The 13,456-nt window shown below is 33.7% G+C and overlaps 1 protein-coding gene across 2 annotated transcripts; it reads right to left on the reverse strand.

Moving 5' to 3' along the window:
• Positions 1-444: 444 nt before the first annotated feature.
• Positions 445-3,448, reverse strand: LOC145126103 (putative serine/threonine-protein kinase PBL22). Of its 2 annotated transcripts, none has more exons than XM_079061518.1 (5): positions 1,950-3,448; positions 1,726-1,858; positions 1,415-1,551; positions 1,216-1,330; positions 445-1,009 (listed from the first exon to the last, which is right to left on the reverse strand). In XM_079061518.1, exons 1-5 carry the CDS (start codon positions 3,267-3,269, stop codon positions 675-677), a joined length of 2,040 nt encoding a protein of 679 aa, XP_078917644.1. In that variant the 5' UTR covers positions 3,270-3,448; the 3' UTR covers positions 445-674. The 2 variants fall into 2 exon arrangements, with proteins under 2 accessions (XP_078917644.1, XP_078917645.1); XM_079061519.1 differs by having other exon boundaries at positions 878-1,009; positions 1,198-1,330.
• Positions 3,449-13,456: the final 10,008 nt, after the last annotated feature.

The raw sequence follows: 13,456 nt of genomic DNA on the forward strand, positions 1-13,456 counted from the left end.
ATACTATACTACGCTAGAATGGGCCCCCAAAGTGGGCTGGACAAATATAAGAAAACATACATTAGGTGCCTAGTCTAACATATAACATAAAATTGATTGGTTAATTAAAGTTGAAGTGCTGAACACCATGTTTATCACTAATGTGGATGAAAATGAATCAATGCGAGCAGTAGATTTCTTGATAAGAAGTGAAATATATCTCGAGCTTGTGATTGATTTCAATACACTATAATTGTAATTCACAACTGCCGCTTCAGAGAATGTAGGTCAACCTATATATGATAAATGGCAAACGAATACAAACCAAATAGTATTAAAGCCTACGTTTGAAGAAGCTTCAGCTCTAGATTTAACAAAATTGTGCCCGGGTGTTGAAAACATCTGCACAACATAAATCACACTCTCGAAAAGGTATGTTATGGGTGGTTCTGTTTCACAAAAATGTAAAGGGAAACAATGAAGCTCAAGGCTTTAACTCTTCAGAGATTTCCAGCATCATATACTGTACATTCTTAGATTTATTTACAAAACCATATCTATAAATAAGAAAGCAAACTAGGTTAAACCTATCTAAATGACTAAAGGGCCAAACATTGGGCCCAAATTTGGGCCTAACAGATTTATTCGGCTAACATGTACATTCTTAGATTATGTACAAAAACCTTATCTATATATTATGTTGGAGCACAAACTAATTTGATTTCTTCTTCATAGCACCGACACAATGCCTGGACAATTTCTTCCATTGATGGGCGATCGTCTAGTTTTCTTTGAAGACATTTTGAAACAAGTTTAGCTAACTTGAATGCTCCCTTTGGAGTATCACCATTATGTTGAAGTTGTGGGTCCATAATAGTTCTCAATTTTACCTCATTTACTAGCAATGGAGTAGCCCATTTTACCAAATTTTGCGTTGTGAGGGGTCTCTGCACATCATAGGCCTTCATCCCTGTTAATATTTCGAGCAGTACCACTCCAAAAGCATAAATCTCACTCTTCATTCCAGGACCTGCCAAAGTGGTTTGATTGGTCATAAGTTAAAGCATAAATCTCACTCTTCACTCAAGCACAAATAACTCATGATTATAGCTTTTGGAGAGTAAATGAGTACTCATACGAGTGACCGTCTCCATGTCCAAATAGAATTATATGGAGTAACCTGTGATGATATATACTAAGAGTGTACAAAAAGTTTACTTTTAAATTAGAGTATACCGTCTTCAGGCACGCATCTGCAAATACCATCAATTCTGTATTCCTGGTAAAAGTGCCAATCAGGTGTGGCAAATAAATTTTCCACTTCATAATCCGAAAGCCGAGCATTGAAATCCTGTAAATAAGCATGAAAAAGAAACTAAAACTGAGGTAATATTGAGATGCAAATTGTAAACACGTCAAAGGCAGTCTAAATTACCGTGTCCACCAAAATACAATTGGTCTTAAATTGGGTATATGCTGCAAGCTTCCTCAGATGTAAGAAAGCCAAGCCTTGAGCTGCTCCTACTGCTATTTTCAATCGTGCAACCCAAGAAAGTGACATTGTACCTGGATCTGCGCATATAGTAGAATATATTTTATGTGTAACCACAAGGCTATGCCTGAAGAACCCAAAAGCAGGGTACTATTAACAAGTGTTGACATAAGGCAATTTTCATCAAAATGTATCCACTTTTTGAGATCTAAGTCTACAGGTCCTTCAAAACTATAACCTGAATATATACTTACCTCCAAAAAGATATTTATCCAAACTTGCGCCATGAATGAGCTCGTAAAAACAATAAAATTCTTGCCAATGCCAGCAGTATCCCAAGAATTTGATAACGTTGGGATGATTGAATTCTTCAAAATCGAGTTCTGGCTGCATTGGCAAATTTTCAATAAATCAATATGCTTGAACAGATCAAAAACCAAGAAAAATATATCAGGTTCATTTCACAGATTGAAAGTACCATTGCAGCATCAATCTTCTTTTCCCTAACATATATCTCCAAACCAACACCACGTTCTGTGGGCGCATATGTCGTTTCATCAACCCAAACTTTATAAATGGGTTCATTTAAAGTTTGGGAATGCTCTTTGTGCTTGAAATCACTTGTTGCACTTACCAATTCAGCATATGTAAAATGTTTTAAACGTCGATTCTTAGGTAACTGCATACGTAGAGCTCTGAAATCAGATTCGCTTCCTACTGTACTATCTGGCATGAGATATATGCTTTCTACTACACCATCCAACATCACGCCAAGTTTGTCTCTGAAAAAAGATCTTAACTTGTAAATGAATCTTCCTTCATCAACAGTGAAATTGGTGCGTTCTCTTTCTTGTGAAAGAATAGACTCAAGCTTAATGACAACCTCCGCCATGGTAGGGCGTTGTTTTGGGTGGGTATGTAAACAATTGCCTGCTATGTGTGCAAACTCCTTCAAGCATTTTTTTGAGATTTGTCCTGTAAGTCTAGAGTCAATCATTTTATTGACTTTTCCCTCTTTTATTTGGTCTTGAGCCCAAGCTGCCAAACTCCATTGCTCTTCATCCAGTGTTGAATCTACAGCTTGCCTCCCTGACAACACTTCAAACAGTACAACTCCAAAAGCGTAAACATCAGATTTTCTTGTCAATTTTCCTGTATAGAAGTAGCACGGATCCATGTACCCAAATGTTCCCTTGACACAGGTGCTTACATGAGTTCGTATCTGATCTATTGGGCTGACTTTGGCCAATCCGAAGTCTGAAACTTTAGCAGCAAAATTTGCATCCAACAAAATATTGGAGGTCTTCACATCACGGTGTATGACTCCATGTTGAGTCGACGTGCCAGTGTGAAGGTAGTCTAATCCCCGAGCTGCGCCTATGCATATCTTGAGTCTTAGTAACCAGGATAAGGCCGAATCAGCTTTGCGAAGATGATCTTCAAGGGTCCCATTCGGCATGAACTCATAAACAAGGACCATCTCATTTCCCTCATTGCAATAACCAATCAGAGATACAAGATTACCATGTCGCAGCTTAGAAAGGAGCTTAATTTCCGCCTCAAACTCCTGGGCTCCTTGGTTGGACAAGGAATGTAACCGTTTAACTGCAACTTCACTTATTGACCCGATCTTGCTAGGACATTTATACACGTTGCCGAATCCTCCACGACCAATGACCGATGCTTCATCAAAGTTGTGGGTGGCCGACTGAATCTCGGAAAGTGTAAAGCGTTGACATGTCTGCTCAGGCAATACGAGTAAGGAGCCGGTATCGTCGATACGTGCTGCTAACATCATTTGGTAGCTTCTCTTCCCCGGGCCTTTGATTTAACTTAAGGATTCCTCTTCTAACTAAAAAAGCCTCAATGGATGGTTGCATCTGGGTGTTGCACTGCTAGTGGTTGTTTTGTATAATTTCATGAAGACCATTGACATTGATTGTTCTTCATCTAATTTCGTTTTAGGAAACATTGAATGGCTTGTATCTTTCAGTTTGTTAAAGGCCAAATTGTTTAATAAAAGACAACTTGCATATTTAGTATAAAATATTAATCAACTTGCCATTCTTATACTAATATAGATATTTTGCATACTAAATTATAGTTCACGACTTACTTAAGTTTTGGTTTACTTAGATGTGAAAGAAATCATGATATAAAATATAATGACTCAAGTATGCAGTTGACTTGGATTTTCTTTAAAAACTTCTAGTTATTTTAGCAGGGCATGTCCTGAGGATTCAAATGTCCAGGACGAGTCGGAAAAAAAGGCCCTTCGACCTTAACGTATAAGAATAAAATTACGTAAACTATTTTTTTAAACTAAGATAAACTTTATAGCAATAAACATATCAAAATCTAAGTATTTTAATGAGTAATTACATATCGTAACAGCTAACCGACAACCCGTGAAGCTCTCCTAGCATTCTTGATAGCAAATTCATTGATCAACTCTCCGTAGTCTATACTATGTAAGATTTCGTTCTCGATAGATATCATCGCCAAACCGCTAAATCTTCCTTGGGACATTGTGGAACATAATTAAGATTTCAAAAACTTCAAATCGAGAAACTCATTTCTGCAGATGTCACCGTTACTAGAATAGTCAACAATATTCTATATGCAATGCATGCATTTGGGAAATAATCAAGTTCTTTCAAAAACTTCAAAACATCTATTGGGTTGCTAAATTCATTGGTTTCCAATGTCTCAAATAATTTCAACGTCGTATAAAGTTCTTCGACATCAATATCTGATCTTTTTTCAAACTTGAGTGTTTTTTCAAGACGATGACAAGACGACTCAAAATCTTTATCTTCAATTCCCCTCAAATTATGTGGAAATAAAAAACCAAATACTTTGTCATACTCTTTGAATTGTTCAAATCTTGTCTCAAGAGAAGAAATAGCTTGATCAACAATGTATAAGAAATAATTGACTCTGTTCAGCTATAAATGAAACTTCTTCGCTACTTGAACTCTCATCAAACCTTTTTTCCCTGGAATCAAACGCTTTTGTGAAAATATTGGATCAATACCCATTTCAATAGCATTATTTTTGTAATATTGGAATCAAACGCTTTTGTGGAAATATTGGTATCAAGTATTAAACCAGTTTCTCTATAATCCTTGAAGTAGCCAATTAATCTGTTTATTTATGTAATAGCATTATCAAGATGTATATCTTTTGCTTGTAACTTTTTACTCACAATATTAACCTGGTTTAATACTTGATACCAGATAACAGTTGGTAAAAAAAATTCAAAGTCACCAAGTTCCTTTTCTGCCAGTGAAGTTGCTTCACTTGCAATTGCAGCATCATTATCTTTTTCTCCAACTTGAAGTAAAGCTTTCCGTACATCAACAAGTTGTAGTTTAATAGCCTTCACACTCTCAACCCGACTTTCCCAACGAGTTTGACACAATGACTTAAGACACCAAGCTTGAACATTATCTTTCAAAATTTCCCACATCTTAGTAGAATTTGCAAAGATAGTGTAAATGTGTTGAATGAGTCCAAAAAAGTTCTTTCCTTTAACACACTTGTTAGCCATATCACACAATATTATATTAAGAGAATGGCAACCACAAGGAGTGTAAAATGCTCTAGGATTTAGATCTAAAAATCTCTTTTGCACTCATTGGTGTTTTCCTTTCATGTTTGCTCCATTATCATAGCTTTGACCAGGCATATCATCAATTTCAAGACCAAGAGATTTTAACTCCTCAAGTGTAATATCAAATAGTCCTTTTCCGGTGGTATCATCAACATTCAAATAACCTAAAAATGACTCCTCGACCGTAACAGAATTATATGACAACTTTAAATACCTCACTATTATAGTCATCTGTTCTTGGTGACTTGAATCAGGAGTACAATCAAGTATGATTGAGTAGTACTTTGCTTCCTTTATCTTCTTGATAAGTTATTTTTTAATTTCTTGAGCTATCAAAAGTATTAATTCGTTTTGGATCGTGTGCCCAAGGTAACGCACATAAAGCCCCTTACTTGTGATCCGCCGTATATGCTCTTTGATGACCGGGTCAAACTCTTCCAACATTTCAATGACACCCAAAAAAATTACATTACCTGTTAAGGACAATTAAAAAATAAGAAGTGGAATCAGTCATAATAATTAACAAAAAGGTATTTGGTGGAATTTGAACAAAAAAATTCAATTTATAGTTACCTTTTTTATATAACTTTTCATTTGTTCCACGAAATGCTAAATTATGTTTAGCAAGAAACTTCACTACTGCAATGATTCTCAAAAGGACTTGTTTCCAATAATCTCTTTCTTTCTTGAATTGCTTGTATTGAACTTTATCAATTGTTTCATTCAAGTTCAATCTTTTACACATATCAAACCACTTCTTCCTATTTTTGAGATGATCCAATGAAATTTCGTGTTCTTTAACTCTAGTGCTAACATGGTGCCAATCTGAATAACCTTCATCACTCAATTTACCTTTTGAAATACCTTTTCTAAACACTTTACAACAGAAACAAAATATCCTCTCAAGCTCTTTCGAATATACTAGTCATTTTCTATCACACTTCTCCAAATTTGATAAAGTTCTTGAGTATAAAGCTGCAGAAAACCGTCTACCAAATTTATCGTAGGGACCATACATAATATTAGTATCTCTTTTAGGACCTCTCTCGACCAAAAGTTTAATCTCCGTGTAGTTAAGTTTTTCCCACCTTCTTAGATCACATATATCAAGAATCTCTTCAACATGTTTTTCAACGTACCCTTCTGGCCTTTCTACTTCTAGTTCTACATCTTCTTGCTCTTCAACATGCTCTTCAACATGCCCTTCAACAGGTTTTCTATGAACAAACTTATTTAGAGCAACAACATCAAACTTTCTTTTTCTGCATCTAGTTTTCTCTTTTTACGTTTTTGAAAACCGGATGGTTGTTTAGACTTCATCACTACAAGTTCAATATTTTCAATTTTCAACATTCAAGTTACATCAACCGATAAACATAAATGATAATCTCATAATCTAATTTAAATTTCTAATAAACAATTATCATACTTTTATTTCTCATTAACATATTATGATTTCTCAATTCTCATAATCTGATTTCTTGTTTTAACATTCAGTTTCGGATAAATGATAATCTGTTAATTTGATTCAAGTTCATTAGTTCAACATCTAGAAAAAATAGAAAACTAACTATAATCTGTTAACATTCAATATTCTGTCTTAACATTTTAAATTATGATTTATGATTTCTGAATTCTAATAATACAATAATACATAATCTGATAATATATAATCTGATAAGTGATAACATTCACATTCAATTAATCAATTTCTTATAAGTAATTATGATAAGTAATTTCTGAATTTAGGAATTATGATAAGTGATCGACCGGAACAAAAAGAAAAGTAGAAAACGATTGATAAATACCGTTGCTGCCTGCTGCCCTTCTGGTTTGTGAAATTGAAATCTGAATGAAATCAAAAAACAAAAAAACTTAATTGTATCGTCTCTAGTTCTCCCTTGCGCTCCCTGCACGTTGTTGTTGTGCACTAGTGTTGCACGTTCGTCGTTTATTCGCTTAATATCGCTCACGCTCACAAAAAAAAATACGAAAGGACTGCTGGAGCGTACTGGAGTTAGACGTGGTGGTTAGCATTTGGGCCTAAATCTTCTGATTATACATAACATAGGTAAAATAAAAATTTTGGGCCCCTGAAATTAATGGTCCCTGTTCACAAACAAGTCCTCCCTACGCCCCCCCCCCCCCATCACTGGCCTGTATTTTAGCTATCTAATCTTTCTTTTATTCATTTTAGAATTTAACAACACCACCACCATCAGCATATATTGTTCAACACCTCCATTTCGACAGCTAATGATTTGATACTAATAATTCACTAACCAACCTCCCAAGTTACAAAATATTCACTTTGCGTCTATTCCTCACAAATTTTAACCAACTGGGTCATCAAATCTTTAAATTAAGAAAATCAAAAGACTCTCTGATTCCAATAAGGGAAAATGACATTGTAGCCCTACAATGTAGTGGACATTTGTTAATTCAGTCCTTAACTTATTTCTGTGTTTTTGATGGAATGAAGTTGTTGTCAGCCTGCTTTTTTTAATCCCTACTACCTATGTAACAAGTTTCAAGCTGATGTGGCTTCCTTTTCAATTCCAACTCACCAACCGGTGGTATGAACGCATGGTCAACCTCATGAAGGAGACTTTAGCCATAGTCAATGTCTCCTATTCTACAGCACCCATTAATCATGCAACGAAAAATGACGTTATCTGGTTCAACCATTTCATCGAACAACTTACGTGCATCCGTCTCATAGTGGTCAACGAGCTCCTAAAAATAAGAGTAAACCATGTTGCAGTTTTCCGACGTCCAAACAAAATTATCGGTAGGATCAAGGATAAGAGTGAGCTTATCCATCTTTGTTTGATCAAAAAGCATATGTCTCGGGGTTGATATATATTGTAAAGATTCTCATGTATCTTGTGGTGCTACTCAGCCAGCCACCGAACTCCCGCCCCATGTTCTTGCTTTGTGCGTTCACTTATGGATCGACGGGCCTCGGCTAGGTGACACCCTTCACCACGGGCTTCTCTTCTTTCACTTCTTCTTGTTGTATTGAATTTGATTCTTGCACTTCTTGTTGTTGAGTAGACACTAAGAAGCCATTAATGTTGCTTCATTTTCTCGGGAATAAGGTTTCTATTTTGTGATGGGTTTCCACACCACCATGGAAGACACTAATGATAAAGTTCTTGGCATTGTTTTGGGTGCATTGTTCTTGTTCAGAGTTCTTGGTGATTTAATGGTTAAAATTTCATTTTTGTTGACTTAGGTGTGGATGCGTGTTTTTGGTTTTTTGTTTCATAGGTATGTGAAGGAGTAGGCAACAAAGTGTTTGGTCAATAAGGTGATGAACAGTTTGTCAAACTGGTGGGTTGGTGAGAATAGGCTTTGTTATGGGATAATAGAAAGACATCAAAGCCAAGGAAAACCATAGCGCTTTAGGGCACCCAAGGAAGGAAGAACAAAAGAACTAGAACTTCAATCTCTCGGAGGGTGGAAGCAAGTCGTAATAAATGGAAGAAAAGTTTCAAGATATGGACTTGTTGGGAGAGTTACTAGCTACATAGGGTTACACATTCCCGGGTTATGACGTTATAAGGGTTGAACTCCTTATTATGCTTTTGGAAGAAATTCCCTGGTTATGAAGTTATAAGGTGGGTTTAGGGTTGGAAAAATATGAATAGTATTGAGTTTCGGGTAAGGAACAAGATAAATAGTATTGGGTTTTTTCAGTGCTTCATAGGGTTACACATTCAAAGTCAATATAAGTTGAATAAAAATAGGTCAACAAACCTGTTATAGTAAGTAGTAGTGATTAAAGAAGCAGGTCGACAATAACTTTATTCCCTCAAAAAGCACGAAAATAAGTTAAAGGACTCGATAAACAAATGTGCAATACATTCTAGGGCTATGGTCTCATGTTCCCTTTCAATAATCCTAATTTGAAATTTATTGCTCATAAATAAAAAGGAAAATCTGCATAAAAGTCCATATATTTTGGCTTTATTAAAAAAAAGTAACCCGTGTTTGTTTGTTTTTCGGGTTTTTTTTTAAATATAATTTAACCATTCAAACCGGCTATTATTTACAATTGGGCTCATATTTCAAGTAAACACCTACAATAGAAGGTTTTGATGATTAAATTGCAAAAAGAATATCAAGGGTGACTTTTTTTATCAATAGACCAAAATTTATGTATTTTATTTTTCAATGCATAATAACTTTTAAGCTTAAATCCTATATATTTAACATTAAGGGGTGTTTGGAAGTGCTTTTTTAAAATGACTTATTAACGTATTGACTTTTCAAGAAGCCAATAAGCTAAAAAGAGCTTGGTATAGACTAACTTTTTAGGCAAAAATATGACTTTTTCAAGAATTTTTCAAAAAGTCAGGAATAATTGGTTTTTCCAAAAGACCAATAATGAGTTTCAAAACCACTTCCAAACATGTCCAAAGAGAGTGTTTGAGATTTCATTTTGATCTTTCAAATGACTTTTAGGCAAAATAATTGGTTTCTAAGAAACAAATAAGGAGGTTTAAAACCACTTCCAAACATGTCCAAAGAGGGTGTTTTAGATTACATTTTGATCCTGAAAATGACTTTTAGGCAAAATGGCTTATTGACTTATGGTAGTCAGAAAATTATTTTGATTTGCTTTTTTGGTTAGAAAGTCAATAAGTCATTTTTTAAAAGGTGGTAGATATACATTTCAAAAACCCAAAAAGACAATAACTAGTTTTTAAATGAGATCACAAACACCCTCTAAATTATAATCTATTTTTGTTGAAGCAACCATTACAATTTGTTTGATTTTTAATATGTTATAATAAAATAAATACTATTTTTACTTATACTTCTATTTAATAAAATATAAAAACTGATTAAATTTTGTTTTAATTCCATCAATAAAAATTAATAGATACATTTCATAACAATATATTTTTACATTTGAACCGGTTTTTATATTTTATTAACTAGAAGCACAATTAAAATATTATATTTATTTATTATCATATATTAGAAATCAAACAAATTGTAATAGTTGTTTAAAAAAAATAGATTATAAAATAAATAAGAGTTAGGGTTAAAAATTATTATGCATTGAAAAAAAGAGTACTTATATTTTGGCCATTGATGAAAAAGACACCTTTGATATATATATTTTTTTTTTGCAATCTAACCATCGAAACCTGCTATTGTATGCGTTTACCTGAAAACAAAGCTCAATCGCAAATAATAGCCGGTTTCAATGGTTAAATTGCAAAAAAAGGGATATGTACACTAAAGTCGCGATATTTTCAACGATTTGACAAAAAATCCTAAACTTTATTTTTTTTTACTGTAAAGTCCTAACTACCGGCAATTTTAACACGTTTACCATTTTTTGCGGGTTTGCCGATGATATTAGTTCATAAAACATCACTAGAATCAAGTCCCTAATTAATTGAAATTCTAATTCCAAATTTGAATATCATCCCCTATTTTTCAAGAAACCTAATTTGAAACTCTTTATTCCTTTAATTGATCTTGGGAAAACCCTAGTCAAAGATCTCAGGTTGGCTATCTTGTTTTTTTAATATGCTTCCGCCTCTATAAAGTCGAACCTATCGAACCTACTAGGAGGGTGTTTAGGAATACTTTTTAAATGACTTTTGCCTTTTAACTTTTCTAAAAAGTCAAAAAGATGTTTGGAAGATGGAAAAGTTTTTTTCAAAATAACTTTTTGTAAAGAAGAAAAGAGTAAGTTTTCAAAAGTCATGAAAGTGTGAATTTTTATAACTTTTGAACTTTTAAAGCAAAATCACACTCAAAAGTCAAAAAATACTACCCAAACATTTTTTAAAAATAACTTTTGGCTTTTGCTTCTTCAAAAGAACTTTTACAAAAAGAACTTTTACAAAAAGAACTTTTGTAAAAGTTCTTTTTGTAAAAGTTCTTTTGGGCTTAAAAAGTAATCCCAAACACCCTCTAGGTCAAGAGAACAAACTAATGGATGAAATGGAGCAAGTAAAGAGTTCACCTTTAAACAACAACAAAATAAAAAAGCAAGAATCATGCAAACGATGTATTCAATTAAATAGCTAATAATTTGAAAAAACTTTATGATCTTGAAAAAATTCTAGCTAATGATCATGGGAGCGCGGAAGAAGGGGCGAAGTGGGCAGCTGCACAGGGCTCAATTTTTTTAGGCAAATTTTTATTATAATGTTATATATGTATATATATTTATTTAAAAATAAAAAACTTATAATAACGATAATGGTCATTTTTTCTGGAGAATATTTAAACCTTTAGAACCGGCCCAGTCATAGTTCCACGGGGCTTATTGTTCCATATGTTTTTGTCGAACGCAATGGGTAATAGGAAAAAAGAGCACCAGAGAGGGATGGAGCATCCAAGCAGCTTAAGAGGGTAAAGTTGGATACATTCGAATATGGCCCGAGGTGGGTTCAAGATTGTCTTCTTGTCGAGTAAAAGACGAATTAAACTTCAAGAGGATTTTTAATGTTTGTTTTTCTAAAAGGTTTTTCCTATTTTTGAAAATCTTTTGAAATATTTTAATTAATTGGAAATAATTTTTTTTAAAGATTACTTCAAATACTTATTAACTATTAATATTTTTAATATTTATATTTGTCTATCGTATTTAACCCTTACATTAGTAAACTATTATATTTTACATCCAATGATATTTAGATATTATAATTTTTTATTACTTAATCAATTAATTTTATATAAAAATAAAATGAAATATACTTTATAAAAAATTACATAATTGAAAATTTATTAAAATTGTCAAAATTTAAAAATATCAAATATTATAAACCATTTTGGTTACATAATATTTTATTATTTTTTAATTTTGTAACACCTTCCATTGATGCAACACTTTCCACTGGCGCCACCCTGCGAATCGGTAGGCTTTTCTCATCATTAGTTCTTGCGAACAGATAAATCAAAGCATTATGTTTTTTGTGAGAAAACCAAAGCATCAGGTTTACAATTTCTAGTCATTAAGATCAACTGAAAAATCCAACACACGATCAAGCCAAAATTTGAACATCACTTGTGTGATGCAAGTCTTCAAGATCACCATCTGCCTATAAAAGTTAAAAACAAAGGAAGATATGAGGAAGCATAGCCATTTGGACCGAACAAAACGGTGGTCGACGATGTATTGTAGGTGTAAATACATTATCCGATATTGTTTGTTGTGTGAAGTTTATTGAATACTGAGACATAAGTCGACTGAAAAAGTGTGTGGTGCCTATGAGGTGCGACTACGAGTATCGATCAATTTAAGGATCACAAGTTAAGTGCGAGTTACTTAACCCCTTGTTTTTTTTATTTTATTTTTCTTTATATAATATCTTTTGTCTCATTTTGACCCTTGAAAATGGTAGTATTTAATCATATAAGAATTGTTGGTTTCTTATTGGTTGACACTTGAATTTTTTCCAAACACAGCCATCATGCTGTCTTTTGAAACATTAAGTTCTTTAAAAATTTTATAATGTAAGACTTGGACTATTCTCTCAAAACAATAGAAATTAATATTAATCTAGTAAATTTTTAACTAAAAGTTTAAGATGAAAACTTAAATTCAGGATTTTCAAATGGAGCTATGTTTCACTAGCCAAGCTAAAACCACGACGTCCCCCACCAACCCACCCACTACTGCCACTTTCGTAGATTTTTTGTGTTTTACACTTTAATCACAAGGCTTTAATATATTGAAAGGCTTGTTCCATACAAAAAAAAAAAAAAATTAGTTACGTAAGTTCGATTTCTACATATGAAACTGTATAATAATTTACTAGTTTATTCTAAAATTGTATTAGGATTACCTCCCACACACGGATGAAACTATCCATTGACCAAATTTTTGTGATGAGGGGTGGAACATACGAACAAAGCCGCCTGGAATCATGAGGTATCGAGTTAGGTTTCCGTCGAGTTCAACCAGGTTTTGGAACGTTGTTCACTCACCTGGTAATCCTCTCCTTTTTTTTCTCCTAGTTGTCTCTACTCTCAACATGAACGTTGCAAGAAGACAAACCACCTACCATTAATCCTTTCTTCGACCCTGTGCTCCTCACTTGCTCCATTCCTTCTCTCCACCAGCTCGCTTGATTAATTTAGAAGCGTTAATAGAGGCTCAGGCGACAACATATAGAACAACAAGTCATCAGCAAAACCACAAGGTCTTTAGTTAGGGTTCCTTAGAGATCAATTTAGAAGCACATGATTCTTAGCATTGATAGTTGGGATTGGGATTGGAATTGGAATTCCTTGAGTTTTCTTATTCTGGTTCCAGAAAACCATGAACAATAGAAGTGGAGCTCTGTTTCGGATAGAAGTGGTGGCGTCAAGAATCAAAGGCTAGGTGCCCGAGA

Source organism: Lactuca virosa, chromosome 7, assembly GCF_052849685.1.
Source record: "Lactuca virosa cultivar CGN04683 chromosome 7, Lactuca_virosa_CGN04683_v6, whole genome shotgun sequence".
Lineage (NCBI taxonomy): Eukaryota > Viridiplantae > Streptophyta > Magnoliopsida > Asterales > Asteraceae > Lactuca > Lactuca virosa.

What these genes read in the sequence shown, in the direction of transcription:
- LOC145126103 (XM_079061518.1), bottom strand. Translation starts at nt 3,269, where the DNA reads ATGATGTTAGCAGCACGTATCGACGATACCGGCTCCTTACTCGTATTG. An exon ending in GGATAAATATCTTTTTGGAG is followed by an intron (nt 1,552 to 1,725) that starts GTAAGTATATAT and finishes CTATATGCGCAG; the next exon opens with ATCCAGGTACAATGTCACTT. An exon ending in ATTGTATTTTGGTGGACACG is followed by an intron (nt 1,331 to 1,414) that starts GTAATTTAGACT and finishes GCTTATTTACAG; the next exon opens with GATTTCAATGCTCGGCTTTC.